At 42.3% G+C, this 24,884-nt stretch overlaps 1 protein-coding gene across 2 annotated transcripts in view; it reads right to left on the bottom strand.

Moving 5' to 3' along the window:
- Nucleotides 1-987: 987 nt before the first annotated feature.
- The window catches only part of ttc12 (tetratricopeptide repeat domain 12), a 41,488-nt gene continuing 17,591 nt past the window's right edge, over nucleotides 988-24,884 (bottom strand). For both annotated transcript variants that reach the window (XM_062961059.1, XM_062961060.1), the window contains 14 exons: nucleotides 24,758-24,818; nucleotides 24,096-24,284; nucleotides 22,511-22,580; nucleotides 20,273-20,361; nucleotides 17,299-17,467; nucleotides 15,783-15,875; nucleotides 14,585-14,648; nucleotides 11,936-12,070; nucleotides 10,325-10,429; nucleotides 7,766-7,834; nucleotides 7,372-7,473; nucleotides 3,294-3,393; nucleotides 2,906-3,137; nucleotides 988-1,197 (listed from right to left, as the gene is read on the bottom strand). In XM_062961059.1, the coding sequence (XP_062817129.1) occupies nucleotides 1,131-1,197; nucleotides 2,906-3,137; nucleotides 3,294-3,393; nucleotides 7,372-7,473; nucleotides 7,766-7,834; nucleotides 10,325-10,429; nucleotides 11,936-12,070; nucleotides 14,585-14,648; nucleotides 15,783-15,875; nucleotides 17,299-17,467; nucleotides 20,273-20,361; nucleotides 22,511-22,580; nucleotides 24,096-24,284; nucleotides 24,758-24,818 (1,545 nt within the window). In that variant the 3' untranslated portion in view covers nucleotides 988-1,130. The remainder of the gene's footprint in view (nucleotides 1,198-2,905; nucleotides 3,138-3,293; nucleotides 3,394-7,371; nucleotides 7,474-7,765; nucleotides 7,835-10,324; nucleotides 10,430-11,935; nucleotides 12,071-14,584; nucleotides 14,649-15,782; nucleotides 15,876-17,298; nucleotides 17,468-20,272; nucleotides 20,362-22,510; nucleotides 22,581-24,095; nucleotides 24,285-24,757; nucleotides 24,819-24,884) is intronic.

Here is a 24,884-nt window from a genome sequence, read left to right as displayed (position 1 = left end):
GAGGTTGTTTCTGATGAAGGTTTTCAGGTGCAAGAAGCAGAATGGGAGAGTAGCTCTGATAACACTAATGAGCCCTGTGGCCTTGACGATGAGGCCGCTTCTCTCGATCGGGCTAGTCGTTTAGAATTTCAGGGCTTGTGCAGAAGCCTCCAAATAGCAAATAAGAGGGAGGTCAAAGAGCAAAGAAATGCCTTCATGTCATGCTATTAAAACAGTCTGCTGAGAGGGAAATCTTTGTCAAAGCAATTTCCTCGTTTGAATCAAGAACCAAGTCTGCTGTCCTGTATTATCTTGTAGCCTGGATGTATTCTCATTTCTGGGACTTTGGGCTTCTATTGAAAGGACCTTGTTTCATGCCTTATGTTTCCATGGATTTGTTTCTTACAGCCTTGTTTTTGTAACTACCTTTTGGAACTGAACTTTTGCCTTTTATGAACTATCTTTTCCATATTTTCCTAATAAACTACAAAAGACTACATTCTGTGTGCAGCCTGGTGTCTTTAGCAAGGTGAAGCTATCCTGAGGTGCGACACTCAGCATTGCCTGGTCTTTCCTTTTCCCTTTGACATCTCCATTTGGGTCGCCTCCTTGGAGCTGGGTGAGGCAACAAAGAGGCAGAGAAACTACAGAGAGTTAGCTGGGGCGTCCAATTGTGTCCGACTCTGGGGGTTGGTGCTTATCTCCATTTCTAAGCCAAAGAGCCGGCGTTGTCCGTAGACACCTCCAAGGTAATGTGGCCAGCATGACTGCATGGAGCACCGTTACCTTCCCGCCTGAGTGGTACTATTGATCTACTCACATTTTGCATGTTTTCGAACTGTTAGGTTGGCAGAAGCTGGGGCTAACAGCGGGCACTCACTCCACTCCCTGGATTCGAACCTGCGACCTTTCAGTCTGCAAGTTCAGCAGCTCAGTGCTTGAACACACTGTGCCACTAATACAAACTACCAGTAATATTAAAAAGAGAGAAAAAAACAGGACACTGAATTCAGTCCAAGCACTTCTTTTGCTTTTACCATTTTCCTCATACTTCACGAGGCACCAACCAGTCACTCTTTTTCACCCTATTCATCATCTTTATTTGTTTTTGCTTTCAAAAAAGTGCAGAACATTTGAAAGGGTCTTGAAAATCAGTGCTGAACATGCTTCATGACTGCGTTGAGGACCGCCATCCCGTTCAGCTCCCGCAACCGACTGGTGTGCCTGCAAACACGGCAGTGAAAAAGCAAGTTGAAACGAGAGGCAATCGCTAAAGGGACCAAGAGGTGGGCTTTGGAATTGCTTGAGTGGGGGAGATGTGAGATCCAGGTTCATAAGAAACCTCGATGCAATGGAGTGTCTCGTAAACAAAACATAGGAGCTATTATTTGCAGTGTTTATGGGAAGAATCAACACCGCTGTGGGCTTATCGCAGGGGCCTGGAGATCCATCGCCTTCAAGATGCTTAAGGAGAGGCTCTCCATCTCCCAGACGTTGCAACAGAACGCAACGTCAATGCTCTTGAGAATCAGTGCTATCGTATCTACGTAACCCCTCTCCAGTTGTAGATTCCTGCATAACATTCCTCTCACATCTCAAGAGGAAAGCTACACAATGCTCATCAAAACAGTTCCCCTCCTTCCATTTTTCTAAAGTAAAATCTACCCTTGTTTTTAAATGCAATCAGAAATGGGACCTATGCACCTCGGCCTTGCTGATGCAGTTTTGGCTTGGCAAAGTAGCCGCGGTTAGAGCAAAATCAAACAGAATTATATCTCCAAGGGAAGGACGAGTCTTAGAGAACAGATGCCAAATGGGTTTAGACTAGTTCATCTGGCTTCGGTGCCTCAGCCAACTATTGCTTTGCAAATACAGTGTTCCCTCACTACTTCGCGGTTCGCTTTTCGCGCCCTCACTGTTTTGCGGGTTTTTTAATAAACCAGCTGTGGGCCGGGCTGTGGCGCAGCTGGCTAGTAACCAGCTGCAATAAATCACTACTGACCGAGAGGTCATGAGTTCAAAGCCCGGGTCGGGTTAAGACCCCGACCATTAAATAGCCCGGCTTGCTGTTTACCTAAGCAGCCCCGAAAGACAGTTGCATCTGTCAAGTAGGGAAATTTAGGTACGCTTTATGCGGGAGGCTAATTTAACTAATTTACAACACCATAAAACTGTCAGCAAAACATGAGGAAAGGAATGAGGAAGTACAGCCACTAGTGGACGGTGAAGCAACAGCTCCCCCTGTGGTCAGAATCGTGAAGCTGGAAAAATGTTAAATGCCTCTGTGTCTGTCTATACTGTATGTTGTTTGTCTGTTGGCATTGAATGTTTGCCATATATGTGGTCATTGTAATCCGCCCTGAGTCCCCTTCGGGGTGAGAAGGGCGGAATATAAATACTGTAAATAAATAATAAATAAATAAACACTAATAGTATAAATCATAAAATATTATAAATCCCTCTTTATACTTCCTTCCTCAGGAGAAGCCTAAGGAAGGAAGGAAGGAAGAAGAAGCCGAAGGGAGGGAAAAGGAGGCTGGAGCAGCTTTGTTTTTGCCAGTGATATTGTAAAAAACACAAATATAGTGTCCCGATTTCATGGATTTTCACTTTTTGTGGTCCTGGAACGTAACCCCCATGATAAGTGAGGGAACACTGTAAAGCCTTAGGAAATGTGTCAATTAAAAGTGCATAAAGACCTGAAGTAGCGGTGAAACTTTCCTGTAAATTACCTTTTTAGAAAATGCCCAAAGTATATCCTCACATTTCAGAAGAAATTCCAGGAGGAGATGAAGCATCCTCTCCGCACTGGGCTTGAATATTCAATCCTCCTTCCTCCCTCTTATTATACAGCCTTAATGTTTTACTCAACGCTCCCTCCACCAGCTCAGGTGCCCATAAATATTCAGTATGATCCTGTGGGGAGACCTGCCTGGCGTCCGCGTTGCAGAGCTTCCCCAAAGCGATGGCCGCGTTCTCCTGCGCCTGAGTCTTCTCCGCCTCCCTCCCGGCCACTTTCAAGAGAATTTTCACAACGTTCGTGTCGAGCAAATTCGTTGCCATTCCAGGGACCTCCAGGCATTTCCCAAGGCAGAAAGCTGCGTTTCCTACCACCACGTCATTCTGCGAACGCAGGAGTTTCAGAAATGTGCTACATTCTGGAGAGACAAAGAAAAGAAAGGGCAAAAAGTCCCACAATAAGCCAACACAAAAGGGACACAGTTCTGCCAATCTGCCTGGCTTCTCCAAGGCTTGAGACACAATTTATCATCAGGCAGACAATGAAGGATCCTCTCAAACAACTTGGCACTTACTTTTATCTGACTTTACAATCTGCTCCTGAGCCTGTCGGCTGTTTCTGACACAAGCTGCCAAGGTCTTCAAGGCATAGCCAGATGTGGCCTCCTCTCCAGTCTAGAAGTAGATGCAAATAGAAAACAAACATCTTTAAAGCAGAGTTTTGTTTCTCAGGACTCACAAGTCCAAGAAAAAGGCCAAAGAGCCAGAGAGTTGTTAGTTGTAGGATTTACAAAAAGTCACTACATCGTAAGTAGGGGGCCGGGCTGTGGCACAGTCCAGTTAGTAGCCAGCTGCAATAAATCACTCTAACCAAGAGGTCATAATAATAATAATAATAATAACTTTATTTTTATACCCCGCCCCATCTCCCTGAAGGGACTCGGGGCGGCTTACATGGGGCCTTGCCCGATACAACAATCAAATATCAATAACAAAGCAAAAGCACAATTAACCCAATAAAAACATCAACATCAGTAAAAAAAAAATCATTAAAATCAGAAAGCATACAATGTTAAAAACTGGAGACTATCATAAATCCCGGGCAAAGTGCAGAATGTGCCGAAATGGGGAAAGGCAATTTCACAGTTGAAATGGACAATAAAATGCAGTAGAACAATGGCAACATGAGTTCGAGGCCAGCCCGTGTCGGGGTGAGCACCCGACAATTAAAAATAAAATATAGCCCCTGCTCGTTGCTGACCTAAGCAACCCAAAAGATAGTTGCATCTATCAAGTAGGAAATGTAGGTACCACTTATATGTGGGGAGGCTAATTTACGACACCATAAAAATCACCCAGCTGCCATTGGAATGAGAAAGTGCAGTCGCAGTGGATGATGAAGCAGCTGCTCCCCTGTGGCCGGAATCAAGCATACCCGCTGGAAGCTGGAGACGGTTTAAATTGCCTCTGCGTCTGTCTCTGTCTCTGTTCTATGTTATATGGCATTGAATGTTTGCCCAGGGCCGGTTTAACCCATACGGCCGCTGAAGCGCCCGCCTCGGGCGCACGCCGCTAGGGGCGCTGTCGAGGCGTCGACAGCGCCCCCGTAGCGCCGCCGATGCTGCCGCTGCGCCGCCGCCGTTTGGCTCAACGGCCTTGCAGCCTGGGCTCAACACAGGCGCAGATCGCCAGCCGATCTGTGCCTGCGTTGAGCAGGCAGGGAGGAAATGGGCGATCTGTCCCGTGCGCACGCGCGCGGGGCAGATCGCCCATTTCCATGGTGCCTGCTCAACGCAGGCACAGATCGGCTGGCGATCTGTGCCTGCGTTGAGCAGGCAGGGAGGAAATGGGCGATCTGTCCCGTGCGCACGCGCGCGGGGCAGATCGCCCGTTTCCATGGTGCCTGCTCAACGCAGGCACAGATCGGCTGGCGATCTGTGCCTGCGTTGAGCAGGCAGGGAGGAAATGGGCGATCTGTCCCGTGCGCACGCGCGCGGGGCAGATCGCCCATTTCCACGGAGCCTGCTTTCTCGGTGATTGAGGTTTTTTGGGGGGGGGCACCAAAATCCTTTTTCGCTTACACTTGAAAATTTCCTTGGGCCGGCTCTGTGTTTGCCTTGTATGTGTACAATGTGATCCGCTCTAAGTCCCCTTCGGGGTGAGAAAGAAGGGCGGAATATAAATACTGTAAATAAATAAATAAATAAATGTGTTGTCCTTTCCCCTCTTTAGTTTGTAACTTATGGCAGGATTCAAACACTAGCGCTACAGCACACTATGACTTTCAGCAGGGACACAAGAATAACTCTGCAATTGTAATGACACTGCTTCAGGGGCATTTCCATACATGAACTACTGGTAAGGGAATATATCTATTAAAGGATTGATTTCTCTGCACACTAAATAGGAGAGGGGAAAACGTCTTTCAGGTTTATGGATACTCTATTCTCACTGGGCTGGGGAGTCATTTGAAACAGCCAGCTTCAGAACGATCCATTTCCCTGGAAATCCATCTTCTGATGTGTTTTTTTCCTGGGACATTTAATAATTTTAAGATTTTCCTTAACAATGAAGCTTAACACTAAGCTGCATCTGCACCTGGACCACTGTGCCACGTTGGTCCGTCAAAGCTACCGAGAACTCTAGCCTAGAAGGATCGATATTCGGACTCCATATAATTTATCTTTAAATGCAACCAGAAAAGAAAGAACAAGAGGGGTGTATATTGTGAGCAATTCACAACAGTCGATTCACAACAGGCAAAGTGTGCATTTGGCTCTCCAAGCTGTTTGTATCTGATTTGGTGAGATGATGAATATTTGTTCATACATTACACAGAGCGCCTACAAGGGCACTGTGGGTGCAGTAGAAAAACAACATTAGCGAATTCACTTCCGAATTCTCATCTACATAGACATCAAAGGAATCATATTGGGGAGAAACGCTATAAATGCCTGGAGTGTGGACAGAGCTTCACTCATAGTTCAAGTCTACATAGACATCGAAGGACTCACACTGGGGAGAAACCCTATAAATGCCTGGAGTGTGGAAAGAACTTCTCACTGAATTCTCATCTACATAGACATCAAAGGACTCACATTGGGGAGGAATCCGATGAAGACACAGCATAGAATCATAGAACAATAGAGCTGGAAGAGACCACATGGGGCACCTACCCCAACCCTGCTGTGATCTTATTTGTTTTTATATACTTCATAGGCTTTTATGGATTTAACCCAAATGGTTTTAATATTAATGATGCTTTAATACTGTTTTAATATTTGTATATTTTAAGTGGAGTCCTCGGTGGCGAAGTGTGTTAAAGCGCTGAGCTGCTGAACTTGCGGATCAAAAGGTCGATAGTTCGAATCCGGGTAGCGGAATGAGCTCCAGCTTCTGCCAACCTAGCAGTTCGAAAACACGCAAATGTGAGTAGATCAATAGGTACTGTTTCTGTGGGAAACAGCTCTCCATGCAGTTATGTCGGCCACATGACCTTGGAGGTGTCTATGGACAACACCAGCGCTTTGGCTTAGAAATGGAGATGAGCACCAACCCTCAGAGACAAGACACGACTGGACTTAACGTCAGGAGAAACCTTTATCTTTACTACAGCAGAGTCTTACTTATCCAAGACTCGCTTATCCAAGGTTCTGGATTATCCAAGCAATTTTTGTAGTCAATGTTTTCAATATATCGTGATATTTTGGTGCTAAATTCGTGAATACAATAATTACAACATAACATTACTGCGTATTGAACTGCTTTTTCTGTCAAATTTGTTGTAAAACATGATGTTTTGGTGCTTAATTTGTAAAATCATAACCTAATTTGATGTTTAATAGGCTTTTCCTTAATCCCTCCTTATTATCCAAGATATTCGCTTATCCAAGCTTCTGCTGGCCTGTTTAGCTTGCATAAGTGAGACTCTACTGTATATTTTAAGTTTGAATTGCAATGCTTTTTAATATATGAGCTGCTCCGAGTCTCCGTATGGAGAGAAAAAGCAGGATATAAACAAACATAATAATAATAATAATAATAATAATAATAATAATAATGTGTGCAGATCCCTGCAAAAGGCCACCCTACTGGGATCTGCACGCATTATCCGAAAATACATCACACAGTCCTAGACACTTGGGAAGTGTTCGAGTTGTGATTTTGTGAAACGAAATCCAGCATATCACACATGTAAGTGTGATTTAGTGTTATAATTGTATTATTTTACCTTGTTTAATAATGTGTGTTATGTCGTTGTGTAATGTTGTGTTGCTTTTATGACTGTAAACCGCCCTGAGTACCATCTGGGAGATAGGGCGGTATATAAATAAAGTTTTATTTTTTATTATTATTGCTGTGTCATACAATATTTATTTATTTATTTATTTGCAGCATTTATATTGCGTCCTTCTCACCCCGAAAGGGACTCAGGGTGGATCACATTACACATATAGGCAAACATTCAATGCCTTTTAACATAGAACAAAGACAAACAAACATAGGCTCCGAGCGGGCTTCGAATTCATGACCTCCTGGTCAGAGTGATTCATTGCAGTGATTCATTGCAGCTGCTCTCCAGCCTGCGCCACAGCCTGAGCCCAATAAAATAATAATAATAATAACAACAACAACAACAACAACAACAACAACCTTCAAGAACTTGATCATTTTCTTCACCACGCCTTGCTTCATGGCTTCTTCCAAGGCCACCAGACTGACAGGGAGGATGTGGCTTAGAAGTCCAATGGCTCGCTAAATGAAAAGAAAATTGATCTGTGGTTGCAGGGGAGTGTTGCAAAGAGCTGCCTGAAGCTCTGGACTCTTCCTTCAAGTCAAATTATTGGTTCACCTTTTGGGACTTGGATTGAAGTGCATGAAGCCTATGGTGTTACACCATGCATGGGCAAATTTGGGCCCTCCTCCAGGTGTTTTGGACTCCAACTCCCACCATTCCTAACAGCCTCAGGCCCTTTCCTTTCCGCCTTCAGCCGCTTAAGCTCTTGCACATCACCGTCCTGCCTGGGCTCAAACAGGGAACACTTACGGTCACGATTCTTCCCTCCTTGCTGTTGACGAGGGACATGCATTTCTGAGTGATTTCTTCAGCAAATTCCTGAAACAATCATTAGAAGCAGAATGCTCAACCACTTGGGTTTTGGCACAACAGGGTTCTCTCAATCACAAAACAACAACTCAGGTTGGATAGTCGTAGAATCATAGAATTGGAAGAGACCCCAGGGTCATCCAGTCCAACCCCCTTCTGCCACGGAGGAAAAGCACAATCAAACCTTGCCTGATGGATGGCCATTCAGCCGGAGCCTCCACCAGACTCTGAGGCAGAGAGTTCCACTGCTGAACAGCTTTTCTTACAGTCAGGAAGTTCAGGTGGAATCTCCTTTCCTGTCATTTGAACTCATGGCTCCACTGAGTCCTAGTCTCCAGGGAAGTCCTTACTTTGTAGCAGGCATGGGCAAACTTTGGCCCTCTGGGTGTTTTGGACTTCAACTCCCACAATTCCTAACAGCCGGTAGGCTGTTAGGAATTGTGGGAGTTGAAATCCAAAACACCCAGAGGGCCAAAGTTTGCCCATGCCTGCTTTATAGTGTAACTTGTGACAAGGACCTAAGGAATGGCAAGATGCATATCTCCTTGAGCAAACTGAAGGATGAAATGATCCCAACGAATTTGACCCGAAATAATAATAATAATAATAATAATAATAATAATAATAATAATAATAATAATAACAACAACTTTATTTATACCCTGCCACCATCTCCCTACCGGGACTCGGGGCAGCTTACAATGGGGATATAACAACAACATAGCATACAATGCACACAATCAACTAAAACAATGAGATTTAAAAATAATGCAATACAATATAAAAAACAAATATACTACACAGTCTCGTCTTCTCCTGTTTATGGACTATGTTAACCTATGGGATTATTGATCCTCACCCCTCGATTGGACGCTGTTGTGATTATCATTGATTGTCATTTTTAGTGTAAAATTTTATTTTGTGTAATAATGTGTTTTTATATTGCTATGTACTGTATGTTGTGTATTATTGTTGCAAACCGCCCTGAGTCCCTTTTGGGAGATAGGGTGGTATATACTGTATATACTCGAGTATAAGCCTAGTTTTTCAGCCCTTTTTTAGGACTGAAAAAATAAAACCTCCTCGGCTTATACTCGGGTGAAGGTCCTGGTGGGCTTATATTCAGGTCGGCTTATACTCAAGTATATATGGTATAGTTATTATTTTCCTCTATTATTATTCGTATTGTTACATTTATTATTTTACTCTATTAATTATTATTATTACATTTATTATTTTACTTTATTATTGTTGTTACTTTTACATTTATCTTACTCTATTTTTATTATTATTAATCCATTTATTATTTTACTCTATTTATTATTACATTTATTATTTTACTGCATTTATTATTATTATTATTACATTTATTTATTTATTTATTTATTTATTTACATCACTTTTACCCCGTCTTTCTCTCCAAGGAGACTCAAAGCTGCTTACAGTAAATAGGCAAAAATTCAATGCCTAAAAACAATGTAAAAACAACAATTCATATAAAACAATCTACAAAACAACAGTTCATATAAAACAGATACCATTACAAAATAAAATCACATTATATAAAATTTTAAGAATGTCCAAGATTAAAATCCATTCATTATTTCACTCTATTATTATTAAAAGGATACATAAGCACATTTACATTGAAAAAGATGAAAATACAGTAGAGTCTCACTTATCCAAGCCTCGCTTATCCAAGCTTCTGGATTATCCAAGCCATTTTTGTAGTCAATGTTTTCAATACATCATGATATTTTGGTGCTAAATTTGTAAATACAGTAGTTACAACATAACATTACTGCGTATTGAACTGCTTTTTCTGTCAAATTTGTTGTAAAACATGATGTTTTGGTGCTTCATTTGCAAAATCATAACCTAATTTGATGTTTAATAGGCTTTTCCTTAATCCCTCCTTATTATCCAAGATATTTGCTTATCCAAGCTTCTGCCAGCCCGTTTAGCTTGGATAAGTGAGACTCTACTGTATTAATACATTTATTATTTTACTCTATTTATTATTACATTTATTATTTTACTGCATTTATTATTATTATTATTATTATTACATTTATTATTTCACTCTATTATTATTAACAGGGCACATAAGCACATTTATATTGAAGAAGATGAAAATAATGATTTAATCAGAGTTGAACAATCATAACTTAAATTACAGTTTGATGTAAAGATTCAAAAACATTTAAACTACTGATGCCTCAATTAATGTAATTTTATTGGTATCTCAGCTTATACTGGAGTCAATGTTTTCCCAGGTTTTTTTGTGGTAAAATTAGGTGCCTCGGCTTATATTCGAGTCGGCTTATACTCGAGTATATACGGTAAATAAAGTATCATTATTTTTTATTGATGATGATACATTTTCCTTCCTTTCTGTAGGGATATGAAAAACCTCTCAGAAGCATTGAGATTCACAAGAAGTACTAAAGTGCAGCTCTGTTTTGGGGAACGGACTTTACAAGCAGCGCTTTGCTTTACCTGAATGACCAAACTGTGCTGTAGGGAGAGGTTCATCATTAAGCCAAGCACAGCATGCAGGCACTTTGGGTATCTTGTGATCTTGCCTTCCACCCAGCATTCATCCTGAACAAACAAGAAAAGGGAATATATTCTTACCCTCTCTAAAGGAGGATGGGGAACCAAAGGACGAAATGACAACTGAGTTTGTGTGCACAAAATCACGGCACAGCAGCTTCCGCATCAGACTGAGACTATTAAAGGAGAGTCCGTTTGTTAAAAGAGGTTGATTTATCACTCACAAAGTTCCTTTTCAAACTGCCTATCCTTTCCTCAAACACACATCCACATGGGTTCACTTGTGAGGAAGGAACTTTATTTCTGGAAACAACCAATACTCTGAAAAGGATTGTAGGCATGACAACATAATAATAATAATAATAAAAACTTATGCCTCAAGTACCACCTCCCAGCAGCAAAGAACTGGTGGGATCACAAACCTGCAAAAGTATTGGAAAATGAACATGCAAAGATACTGTGGGACTTCCGAATCCAGACTGACAAAGTTCTGGAACACAACACACCAGACATCACAGTTGTGGAAAAGAACAAGGTTTGGATCATTGATGTTGCCATCCCAGGTGACAGTCGCATAGATGAAAAACAACAGGAAAAACTCAGCCGCTATCAGGACCTCAAGATTGAACTTCAAAGACTCTGGCAGAAACCAGTACAGGTGGTCCCGGTGGTGATGGGCACACTGGGTGCTGTGCCAAAAGATCTCAGCCGGCATTTGGAAACAATAGACATTGACAAAATCACCATCTGCCAACTGCAAAAGGCCACCCTACTGGGATCTGCACACATCATCAGAAAATACATCACACAGTCCTAGACACTTGGGAAGTGTTCGACTTGTGGTTTTGCGAAACGAAATCCAGCATATCTATCTTGTTTGCTGTGCCATACAACGTCGTTGTGTTGATAATAATAATAATAATAATAATAATAATAATAATAATAATAATAACAACTTTATTTTTATACCCCGCCCCATCTCCCCGAAGGGACTTGGGGCGGCTTACATGGGGCCTTGCCCGATACAACAATATAATAACAATAACAAAACAATAACACAATTATCCCAACAATAAAAACATCAGCATCAATAAAACAGTCATTAAAATCAACATGCAGCATAAAATGTTAAAAAGAGGAGACTAATTCATAGATCTAGGCCAAAGAGCAGAATATTCCGAAATGGGAAGAGGTAGTTTCGAAAACCTAGCGGTTCAAAAACATGCAAATGTGAGTAGATCAATAGGTACTGCATGATATACACTCCAGAGATGGTAGGGACTGCAACTCCCATTAGTCAGTACAGCCAAAGGTAAGGAATACTGGGAATTGAAACTTAGCACCATCTTGAAGGAAGACATTCCCACCCTACCACACAGTAACATAGATTTTTCTGATTTTATCTAAGATTGCGTGACTGTCTTGATGTTTGGGCTTGTATGGCGATTCAATGTTTGAACCAAGGATAACCAACAATGAAAGTGGAACAAGACTTCAGCCTAGGGAAATACAAAATACAAGTCAAGGTGATCTAGCCATAGGATGCCTACTCACCACGAACTTTGCACAGGCCTCCCAGCATTCGTGGCTCTCGGCCATCTGCAGGTGGATGACCACGTCGGAGCAGAGGTCTCCCATGACGGCAATGCACTGCGCCAGGGCCAGCTCATTCAACGTCTCCACTGAACCCTTTTGGAAACAAGAATAAGAAGAGGGCACCTGTTGGGGCAACAAATATCCCCAAAGAATAGGCAGCAGCTGCCTTTAGGAAATGCCCTCTATTAAAACTAGCATATTTCATAATAATAATAATAATAATAATAATAATAATAATAATAATAATAATAATAATAATAATATTCTATATATATAAAAGGGTAATGAAATTTCGGCCTAGGACAAAACAAAACTACACATCCCAGAAACACTAAACTTGGCAGCACAACCCCTCATCCATGCCTCTATGTTCATACAACAAAAAGAAAAGAAAAATTAAGTCCTAATTAGAGGGAGAGGAATAATTGTTTTTATCCAATTGCTGCCAGTTAGAAGGCTAAGCTCCGCCCACTTGGTCTCCTAGCAACTCACTCAGCCCAGGGGACAGGCAGACTTAGGCCTCACTTAGGCCTCTTCCACACTGCCTATAAAATACAGATTATCTTATTTTAACTGGATTACAGTATATGGCAGTGTAAACTCAAGGCCCTTCCACACAGCTATATAACCCATTTATAATCTTATATTATCTGCTTTGAACTGGATTATCTGGACTCCACACTGCCATATAATCCACTTCAGTGTGCATTTTATACAGCTGTGTAGAAGGGGCCTCATATAATCCAGTTCTAAGCAGATAATATAAGATTATAAATATAATATGTAATAATTACTGTGATATAATAATACAGAACAATATAATCTCTAAAATCAGGACAGTAAATAAAGAGCAACACTCTGAAAGCATAAGCCACAGCAACGCGTGGCTGGGCAAAGCTAGTAATAATAATAATAACAATCCTGATCCTTGCAGCCCAGGGGCAAGCCATCAGATCAAATGCAATTAAGACCAAGATCGAAAAATCAGCTGATGACCCAAAATGCAGACTGTGCAAGAAAACCAACGAAACCAATGATCATATTCTCAGCTGCTGTAAGAAAATCGCACAGACAGACTACAAACAGAGGCACAACTATGTGGCCCAAATGATCCATTGGAACTTATGCCTCAAGTACCACCTCCCAGCAGTAAAGAACTGGTGGGATCACAAACCTGCAAAGTATTGGAAAATGAGCACGCAAAGATACTGTGGGACTTCCGAATCCAGACTGACAAAGTTCTGGAACACAACACACCAGACATCACAGTTGTGGAAAAGAAGAAGGTTTGGATCATTGATGTTGCCATCCCAGGTGACAGTCGCATTGACGAAAAACAACAGAAAAAACTCAGCCGCTATCAGGACCTCAAGATTGAACTTCAAAGACTCTGCGCGCATCATCTGAAAATACATCACACAGTCCTAGACACTTGGGAAGTGTTCGACTTGTGATTTTATGATATGAAATCCAGCATATCTATCTTGTTTGCTGTGTCATAATAAAATAATAATAATAATACTTTATTTTTTTATCCCGCCACCATCTCCCCGAAGGGATTCGGGGCGGCTAACATGGGGCGATGCGCAAAAAATCCCAGAATAAAGCAATTACAATGAATATCAAAACAAAAACAGTAATAACATAAATCAAATAAAATAGATAATTTAAACATTTTTTAAAAATACAATAAAACACATAAAAGCAGAATAAATGAGTAATAATACAGCATCAGCCACTCGAAATAAAAGGGGTCGGGCATATAAAACACAATATTGAAAGCTTTAATAAAGTGCATAAACAAGTGTCAGAGAGTCAACTGGGATAATATGGGATAAGGCAAGGTAGGAAGGGATTCAAGTGCTAAGTAATGTCTTGGTGAAAGGGTCTATCATGTTGGTGAATTAATCAAACATACACTGAAATAGCCATGTCTTCAACTATTTCACAAAGGCATTGCATAATAGTCACACTTTCGCCCTTTTTTCATCAAAATGGGGGTGCGACTATTATGCGAGGAAAAAAAATCTGACTTTGATTCTCTGGTTTCTGGTTTTTATATTTTTTTAAAAAAGCCTGGAAAGTGGGGTTTTGGTTTATAGAAACTGCTCCCTTGGTAGTGTTATGAAGAGCAAGGGGCAAGAGAAACATTACTTGACTGGGGTTTTTAAAATATTATTTCATATTTTTAAAATTCGAAGGAACACAGTGCAAGGAAAGAAACAGAAGAGGCTTCGAGCTGTGAGGCAATTCTTTAGCTCAAAGCCACAATTCTTGCAGAAGAAAATCACAGATTAGTAGAGGACTGGGTGGTATTCTTTTTTCCTGCACAATGAATTCCACAGTTAAATACCTACAAAGCAGGGAGCTTTGGACCCTTCAAGACATGAGACAAGGCTAAGACAAAACCAAACAAAACCAAATTCCCAGCTTGTTATAGTCTCAAGCCATCACCGCCACAGCTGCCGTGACAATTCATGTGACTAATCTGAGGATCCAACACTGTCTACAGAAAACATCTCAGTTGTACATTTCCTTGCCTCGTTCCTCTCTTCAGGCAAAGATTCAATATAGAAACTGCAGCAAAATTCAGGGAGATTTTCCTACCAGTAACTGCGTGAACAGTGGCAAAGCCTCCGTGGAAAGCTTGATGCGGCACTGGATTTTGAACCTGTTAGCGAAACAAGAGTGGATTTTAGGATTTAGGTCTTGACTCACAACAGAGGGAGAGGGAGGACGCATGGAAACAAAGCCTTTCCAATCGACTGTGTGAAATCTTGGATTCTTCTGAATCTATTCCTTCTCAAAAGACCTTCACTTCAGCCTTCCCTGACACAGGACAAACAACTTGCTCTGGGGAAATTGCCTGTGCTTTTGTCATACATCTCAATATGTATTTAGTTAAGTGGGCCGGGCTGTGGCGCAGCTGGCTAGTAACCAGCTGCAATAAATCACTTCTGACCGAGAGGTCATGAGTTCGAAGCCCGGGTCAGGTTAAGCCTCCGACCATTAAATAGCCCGGCTTGCTGTTGACCTATGCAGCCTCGAAAGACAGTTGCATCTGTCAAGTAGGGAAATTTAGGTACGATTTCTGCGGGAGGCTAATTTAACTAATTTACAACATCATAAAAACTGCCAGCAAAACACGAGGAAAGGAATGAGGAATTACAGCCACCAGTGGATGGTGAAGCAACAGCTCCCCCTGTGGCGGGAATTGTGAAGCTGGAAAAAAATTTTTAAATGCCTCTGTGTCTGTCTATATATGTTGTTTGTCTGTTGGCATTGAATGTTTGCCATATATGTGTTCATTGTAATCCGCCCTGAGTTCCCTTCGGGGTGAGAAAGAAGGGCGGAATATAAATACTGTAAATAAATAAATAAATAAATAAATAAATAAACAGCCCCTGCTCATTGCTGATCTAAGCAACCCGAAAGGTAGTTGCATCCATATCAAGTAGGAAATGTAGGTACCACTTATATGTGGGGAAGCTAATTTAACTAATTTACGACACCCTAAAAAATCGTCCAGCAAGTGTTTGGAATGAGGAAGTTGCCGTCGTAGTGGATGATGAAGCAGCTGCTCCTCCTGTGGCCGGAATCGAGCATACCCTCAGGAAGCTGGAGAAGGTTTAAATTGCCTCTATGTCTGTCTCTGTTCTATGTGAATGTTTGCCAATTATGTGCATATTGTGATCTGCCCTGAGTCCCCTTCGGGGTGAGAAGGGAGGAATATAAATATTGTAAATAACTAAAATAAAATGTACCTACTTCTCCAGAGGTGAGGAATTTGAGAAGCAGGACTTACTTATCCTCTGCGATTAAGCTGGTTAGCAGGTTCATGGCGTAGCGGGCCCGGTTGTCAGAAAGCTTGAGGAAAGACAGGAAGAGCTGGAGCCACCTGGCAAAGAGAGAAGACAAGGCCATTATGGTCTACAACTGCAGCCGTGGCTGAGTGGGGAAAGAAAAGGGCCTGAGGCCAGGAATTGTGGGAGTTGAAGTCCAAAACACTCGCAGGGAGGGCCGAAGTTTGCCCATGTTTGAGTTATACTGATAGCTTGGTAAAATAACTGCAGAATTGGGTTGTTGTATGTCTTTCGGGCTGTGTGGCCATGTTCCAGAAGCATTCTCTCCTGACGTTTCGCCCACATCTATGGCAGGCATGCCTGCCATAGATGTGGGCGAAACATCAGGAGAGAATGCTTCTGGAACATGGCCACACAGCCCGAAAGACATACAACAACCCTGTGATCCCAGCCATGAAAGCCTTCGACAACAAACTGCAGAATTGATCTTAGGATAAGAAGCATTCACCTCAACTAATACTGCTGCTATATACAGCATCACTATGTAGAAACATGGAAAATTTAAACTGACCTTGCTAAAGAAATGAGCACAAATCCAGACTATAACAGCAAGACTAAGACTTCAATGCAGTGAACTCTTTTTAAACTGCTGGCGAAGGCTTTCGGTGTAGAAGGACAACGTAATTTGTTTTTAATTTCACAATTAGTATGTGTTTTCCCCAGAGGCAGCCTCTGTTCTTTGCTGGCGGTGTTTTCTATTATTATTATTGCTTTGTAGCTGGAAGGGGAAAAGGGATTACCTATGCTTTCCTGAAGAAGCTAAGGCAAAGTCTATGCTATTTTGTTTTAGTTTTCTTAAAGATCAGGTGAGATTAACTTGCAGCCCTCCGCCAACCATCAGTTCAGACCTCCAAGCAACTGTTATCGGCCTTTTCTGTGGCAACCAGCTTAGCAATAAGGCATGAAGACTATCAGAAAAGGAGAGAGAGATCAAGGAGGCTCCCGAGGAAGACGTTTTTCTCAAAGATCCTTTAGTATGCTAACCCTGCCTGCAAGACTGGATTAATAGTCCTTTTTTCTCTGTCAAACAAAACACTAAGGAGCGAAACATAAGCCCCAGGAGTCAAAACTAAAGGTAAACTTAAAAGGTAGCTGAATCGTGATCAGGGCTTGGAATACGATGTACCATTTCTGCCAACACAAAACCGGGGCATGAAAATTATGTTACTTCCCAGCAACAAGATCGGGTTGTTTACTTTGGTATCCAACTGGGACAGAAATTAGGATTCTCTCCTAATTTTACACAACTCTTTCTGGCTCCTAAAAACTTATTGGAGTTTGCCAGAGCAGGTGTTTGTTTTTATGATGGACAGTAGGATGCAGGAGGGAAAGGGGAAGCAGAAAATCTGGTGGAAGCACCACATTCAATGTGTTTGTTGACATATTTATATCTTGCCTTTATCTGATGCATAATTTACATTGGATGCATGATTTTTTTAAAAAAAGGCAATACTGTACTTGGTGGTGTCCAGGTGTCGGACCAGTAAGCTCCTCCCGCTCTCCGTCTCCGCATAGAGACACAGCAGGGCCAGGCACTGCTCTTGGATTTCGGGCCTCTCCGAAAGCAACAGAGTTGGAAGGTGCAAGTTCACATCGGGGTGAGTTAGAAGGAAGCGTTGGTTCTCCTCTGCAGGGCGAAACACACAGAGTTATTTATTTATATTATTTTATTTACAGCACTTATATTCCGCCCTTCTCACCCCGAAGGGTTTCATGGCCGGGATCACAGGGTTGTTGTACGTCTTCCGGGCTGTGTGGCCATGTTCCAGAAGTATTCTCTCCTGACGTTTCGCCCACATCTATGGCAGGCATCCTCAGAGGTTGTGAGGTATGGATAAACTAAGTAAACGCAGCGCCCAAACAAGAGTCAAAGAACATGAAAGGCACTGCAGACTAATTCAATCAGAGAAATCAGCCATAGCAGAGCACTTGATGAACCAGCCTGGACACAGGATATTATTTGAGAACACAGAAATGCTGGACCATTCTAACAACTATCATGTCAGACTACACAGAGAAGCCATTGAAATCCACAAGCATGTGGACAACTTCAACAGAAAGGAAGAAACCATGAAAATGAACAAAATCTGGCTACCAGTATTAAAAAACTCTAAAATCAAAACAGTAGATGGGAACCAACACTCTGAGGGCAGAGGACAGCTAATAACTGAACAAAGGATCCCCCCAGGCAAGAGACAAAACCTTTCCAATGCTAATTAGGGTGATTAACTGAAACATTAATGCTGGCTTCCCAGTGACAAAGGACTCTTGCCACACTCTGGACTCTACACAGATATATATTCTTTCCTTTCCTTACTTAGTTTATCCACACCTCACAACCTCTGAGGATGCCTGCCATACATGTGGGCGAAACGTCAGGAGAGAATACTTCTGGAACATGGCCACACAGCCCGAAAGACGTACAACAACACCAAAGAGTTTCAGCTTTCCAAAAGTCCTTGTCGGCAATCACGTGCTTGTTCCCGAGGCCAGAATCTTGCTCTGTCCTCTGCTCAAGCAATGGGAAGGAAAATCTGGCTACCAGTATTAAAAAAAAAAAAACACCTCTAAAATCATGACAGTACATAAAGAACAACACTCTATAAACAGGGAATTCCAGATATGAAACAATCAGGGCCAGCAAACACCTCCCAACAAAGGATTCCCCCAGGCAGGAAGCAGCCAGGCCTTGAAGATGAAAGGCTTTTCAATGCTAATCAAGGTGATTAATAACAGCGGCATCAACTATTACCATCCTAGAACTCAATGACAGAACAGTTATCAGACTCGAAATGCGCCAATTGTGTATTTATATGTATATTTTTTATCGATGTTTAATGTATTTAATTTTTAACTGATTGAATTGTTTGTAATATTTTTATATTGTGTTTTATTGTTAGCCGCCCTGAGTCCCCGATGGGTGAGAAGGGCGGGATATAAGTATTGTAATAAATAATAAATAAATAATAATAAATTAATTAATTAATTGAAACATTCCCACTTGCTTCTAACAGACAAGAGTTCTTTCTCCTGGACATTATTCCACATACAGTAGAGTCTCACTTATCCAAGCTAAACGGGCCGGCAGAATGTTGGATAAGCGAATATGTTGGATAATAAGGAGGGATTAAGGAAAAACCTATTAAACATCAAATTAGGTTATGATTTTACAAATTAAGCACCAAAACATCATGTTATACAACAAATTTGACAGAAAAAGTAGTTCAATACGCAGTAATGTTATGTTGTAATTACTGTATATACGAATTTAGCACCAAAATATCATGATATATTGAAAACATTGACGATAAAAATGGCTTGGATGATCCAGAGGCTTGGATAAGTGAGGCTTGGATAAGTGAGACTCTACTGTAATAAATAATACATTAATTAATTGAAACATTCCCACTTGCTTCTAACAGACAAGAGTTCTTTCTCCTGGACATTATTCCACATACAGTAGAGTCTCACTTATCCAAGCGTCACCTATCCAAGTTTCTGGATTATCCAAGCCATTTTTGTAGTCATGTTTTCAATATATCGTGATATTTTGGTGCTAAATTTGTAAATACAGTAATTACAACATAACATTACTGCGTATTGAACTGCTTTTTCTGTCAAATTTGTTGTAAAACATGATGTTTTGGTGCTTAATGTGTAAAATCATAACCTAATTTGATGTTTAATAGGCTTTTCCTGAATCCCTCCTTATTATCCAAGATATTCGCTTATCCAAGCTTCTGCCGGCCCGTTTAGCTTGGATAAGTGAGACTCTACTGTATATATAAACCCTTCTCGCCTAGTTTCTTGCCTAGTTGAGGTCTCAACAACCTTTGAGGATGCTTGCCATAGATGTGGGTGAAACGTCAGGAGAGAATGCTTCTACAACTCACAGCAACCCAGTGATTCCAGCCATGAAAGCCTTCGACAACACAGAAAACCATTCTGTCATTATTTTTCCTTCATTGCTTCACTAATGATATTTGTAAAGGGAGAACCCAGCATCTCATCTATGCATGAGAAACAATTCATGGATCGTGTAGTGCCACCTTTCAAGCATCATTTGAAGTGAAGATGGAAAGAAGAATGAATTAAGCCTCATTAGGTTCAAGAAGTGAATATAATGTATTTCACTCCAGTGCCGTTCAAAGTGGTGGTTTGCGACCCATAAGCCATTTGCTGCCAAATTAGTGACTTTCCAGAAGAAATGGAATAGTTGGCGTCAACGGGCACAAATATGATGCCGATCCCTTGCATAATGGGGATCAGACAGCTGAAGAAGCACCCCTTTGTTCCACCATTTCCTTGAGAAGAGCAAAGACGGAACTGTATAATCATAACCGCTCGGGGGCAATGCTTACTGAAAACAATGCTCCCAAAACACAGCCAAAGTCTAACTAGAAATAGATTTTAAAAAATGCATGTTGATTACCATTCCCTTTGCAAACAGCTTGCCATAAGAGGAGAAGGGAAAGAGTCAGCTCCACATCAGCAGGCGATCTGGTCTCGGAGCGGAGGAGCCTAGAAAAGAAATGGGTCCTTTAAGGTTCAAGGAGACATCCAGCTTAGAAAGTGTGTCGGTTCCACGGGGCAAAGGAAACGTGGAACATGCAAGGCATGGCCTTTTATTTGGACCAAGTGAACGGATGGAGGCCAGCTTTTGATTTGGAACCATGCAAGATGCTTCATCAGACCAGATATTCAAGGGAGAAAAATAGGTATTGCTCAGCCCGTTGATATTGTTCTGTCATGCAAAATTGCATTTCTAGAAGCAAAATCATTGGGATTGTGGTGGACATTTACTAATAGCTTTAGTGAAACAAAAGCTAAGAGGGACGGTGAGGAATTTCCAAATGCCTCAGGGAAAAGTTCTTCCAAATTTCTGAACAAAGAGAAGCTCAACCCTAAGTTTTGTCACCTCTCCACCTCTGCTTTTCTCATTTGCTCTCACAAGGGAGATGCTGTGTTGCTTTTAGTTTTCTGGGCTGTATGGCCATGCTCCAGAAGCATTCTCTCCTAACGTTTCACCCACATCTATGGCAGGCATCCTCAGAGGTTGTGAGGTCTGTTGGAAACCAGGCAAATGGGGTTTATATATCTGTGGGATAATGTCCAGGGTGGGAGAAAGAAAGAACTTTTTTCTGTTGAAAGCAAGTGTGGATGTTGAAATTGGCCAGCTTGATTAGCACTGAATGACCTCGCAGTTTCAAAGCCTGGCTGCTTCCTACCTACACAGAGGAGCCATTGAAATCCACAAGCAGGTGGGCAATTTCAACAGAAAGGAGGAAACCATGAAAATGAACAAAATCTGCCAGTATTAAAAACTCTAGAATCAGGACAGTAAGCAAAGAACAAAAATCAGAATTCCAGACAAGAAACAATCAGGGACATCTAACACTTCCCAACAAAGGATTCCCCCAGGCAGGAAGCAAGCAGGCTTAATCATAGAATCATAGAACAGTAGAGTTGGAAGAGACCTCATGGGCCATCCAGTCCAACCCCCTGCCAAGAAGCAGGCTTTGAAGCTGCAAGGCTATTCAATGCTAATCAAGGTGGCCAATCGCAACATTCACACTTGCCTCCAACAGACAAGAGTTCTTTCTCCCACCCTGGACATATATAAACCCCACTTGACTAGCTTCCAACAGACCTCACAACCTCTGAGGATGCCTGCCATAGATGTGGGAGAAACGTCAGGAGAGAATGCTTCTAGAACATGGCCAGACAGCGCAGAAGACTCATAGCAACCCAGTGATTCCGGCCATGAAAGCCTTCGACAACACCTTAAAGTTAACTGTTTTCAGGACTGATTTCCCTGGACGTATATAAACCCCACTTGCCTCGTTTCCAACAGACCTCACAACCTCTGAGGATGCCTGCCATAGATGTGGGTGAAACGTCAGGAGAGAATGCTTCTAGAACATGGCCAGACAGTGCAGAAAACTCACAGCAATGAAAGCGTTCGACAACACCTTAAAGTTAACTCTTGTCACTCAGAAACACATTTCCTGTTGATATATGCTGCCAATCTCTCTCTGTGATCCGCTTTCTGAAAGAACTGATATGAAATCGGCACAGTCTTTGATCAGATTTGGGGCAGGGAAGAAGCACTAAAGAATCGCTGCAGTGCTAACGGCTTGCCAAATTGAGTCAACTAGCAGGACTGTCATGAAAGCATAAATCCTGAAGGAATATTTCCTCCTCTCTTGATTCGAAAGATGAAAGAGACCCGGGAAAGAAACGAGCTTCCAGCAGTGCCATCAAAGGCACAAAGGGATGTCCTCACCCACCTCTGGCGTAAAGCAACTCCACTCATTGCTCCAGGTGTTTTGGACTTCAACTCCCATTCCTAACAGCCTCAGGCCCTTTCCTTTTCCTCCCCAGCCGCTTAAGCGGCTGGGGAGGAAAAGGAAGGGGCCTGTGGCTGTTAGGAATGGTGGGAGTTGGAGTCCAAAACACCTGGAACAATGACCCAAGTTGGCCCGTGCCTGCTCTAAATCCTATTCATGTTGTGCATCTCTAACCTGAGATAGGGGCACAAAAGTCAGGACGGCTTCACAATTGCTGGCTTCGCTATCATCTCATCAGGCTTTCTGAATTTCAGGTTGTGTTTCTTGCCAACCATCTCGCCTCCCCACTTTCTCCCGTAATGCCTACCGTTCGCCCTTACCGTCTTATGACCTCGTTGTCATTGATGACACTGAATCCATTGTTTGTCCGAAACAGGGTCTGCTCAGTGCCTGTAATAAATTCAAAGATACCCACTTAAGAGACATATGGGGAAAACAGGCTCCAGTGTGCTCAAAACCAGGCATTAAGAGACAAGATAATAATAATAATAATAATAATAATAATAATAATAATAATAATAATAATAATAATAATAAGCTGATGACCCAAAATGCAGACTGTGCAAGGAAGCGGATGAAACCATGGATCATATCCTCAGCTGCTGTAAGAAAATCGCACAGACAGACTACAAACAGAGGAACAACTATGTGGCCCAAATGATCCATTGGAACTTATGCCTCAAGTATCACCTCCCAGCAGTAAAGAACTGGTGGGATCACAAACCTGCAAAAGTATTGGAAAATGAGCACGCAAAGATACTGTGGGACTTCCGAATCCAGACTGACAAAGTTCTGGAACACAACACACCAGACATCACAGTTGTGGAAAAGAACAAGGTTTGGATCATTGATGTCGCCATCCCAGGTGACAGTCGCATTGATGAAAAACAGCAGGAAAAACTCAGCCGCTATCAGGACCTCAAGACTGAACTTCAAAGACTCTGGCAGAAACCAGTACAGGTGGTCCCGGTGGTGATGGGCACACTGGGTGCCATGCCAAAAGATCTCAGCCGGCATTTGGAAACAATAGACATTGACAAAATTACGATCTGCCAACTGGAAAAGGCCACCCTGCTGGGATCTGCACACATCATCCAAAAATACATCACACAGTCCTAGACACTTGGGAAGTGTTCGACTTGTGATTTTGTAATACGAAATCCAGCATATATTATCTTGTTTGCTGTGTCATACTATGTCTTTGTGTCAATAATAATAATAATAATTTATTTCTCATATTCTGCCTCCATCTCCCCAAGGGGACTCGGGGTGGCTTACATGAGGACAAAGCCCTAAAATAACAGTTGACATATACATAAAAACAATACAAGTTACAAGAGTAAAATACATAGCAAAACCAAACAATTTTAAAACTTTAAAATAAACACATAACATATCAGTTAGACAAGGAATGGGGCTGTTTAGCTCCTAATATATGTGTCAGGTGGGCAAAGGTAAAAGGTAAAAAATTTCCCCTAACATTAAGTCTAGTTGTGTTTGACTCTGGGGTTGGTGCTCATCTCCATTTCTAAGCCAAAGAGCCGGCATTGTCCACAAACACCTTCAAGGTCATGTGGCCACCAGAATGACTGCATGGAGCACCGTTACTTTCCCGCCAGAATGGTACCTATTGATCTACTCACATTTGCATGTTTTCGAACTGCTAGGTTGGTAGAAGCTGCAGCTAACAGTGGGAGCTCCCCCCACTCCATGTATTCGAACCGCTGACCTTTTGGTCAGCAAGTTCAACAGCTCAACGGTTTAACCTGCTGCACCATCGGGGGCTCCACAGGTGGGCAAAGCACCTCCCCAAATCTGAGACCCATGGCTTATATTTTATATTGCCATATTGCAAAGCCCCGCAATTTCTCTGCAGCAGCAATAGGCACGATAAGAGTTACTCACCATCTTGCACCGCTTCGGTCAAGAGCCTCATCCCTCCTGCGTAGTAGAGCGGGGTCTTATCGGGCGCACTGAGCTTCTCCAGCAACTGGCTCACAGACACGGCCGCGCTTTTCCCCGATTCAAAGGCCTCCTTGGCGCTCTGCTCCTCGCGCTGCCTTTTCTCCTCCGCGTCGACTTCATCGATGCACCCTGAAAGCCCAAGTGGTAAGACAGAGAAATTAAGAGGGTGCAGACTGCATAGGAAAAGCAAATGGGATTCAATCTAGCATAGGTAAAAGTAAAGGTTTCCCCTGACGTTAAGTCCAGTGACGTCTGACTCTGGGGGTTGGTGTTCATCTCCATTTCTAAGCCGAAGAACCGGCGTTGTCCGTAGACACCTCCAAGGTCATGTGGCCACTGGCATGACTGCATGGAGCGCCGTTACCTTCCCACCGGAGCCGTACCTATTGATCTACTCACATTTGCATGTTTTCGAACGGCTAGGTTGGCAGAAGCTGGAGCTAACAGCGGCCGCTCCCGCCGCTCCCGGGGTTTGAACCTGGGACCTTTCGGTCTCCAGCTCAGTGCTTTAATGCACTTCGCCATCGGGGCATAGATCTGCTCAATAAGGGTACAAATACTACATTTCAAACCCATGAAAGCAGAAATGCTCTTTTCCTTACCTTTACACAGCTTCTCCTTTTGGGGGTCGATTTCTAAAATCTTCAGGAAGCATTCTCTGGACTAGAAAGCACAAGGACAGGACGTTAGAGGAGGAGCAAATCAAGGGGATAAAAAATTCAGTGTTTC

The sequence above is a fragment of the Anolis carolinensis genome, unplaced genomic scaffold (assembly GCF_035594765.1).
Source record: "Anolis carolinensis isolate JA03-04 unplaced genomic scaffold, rAnoCar3.1.pri scaffold_8, whole genome shotgun sequence".
Taxonomy (NCBI): domain Eukaryota; kingdom Metazoa; phylum Chordata; class Lepidosauria; order Squamata; family Dactyloidae; genus Anolis; species Anolis carolinensis.
Note: the sequence above shows the minus strand (reverse complement) of the source record. Positions and strands in the feature narration are given on the sequence as shown.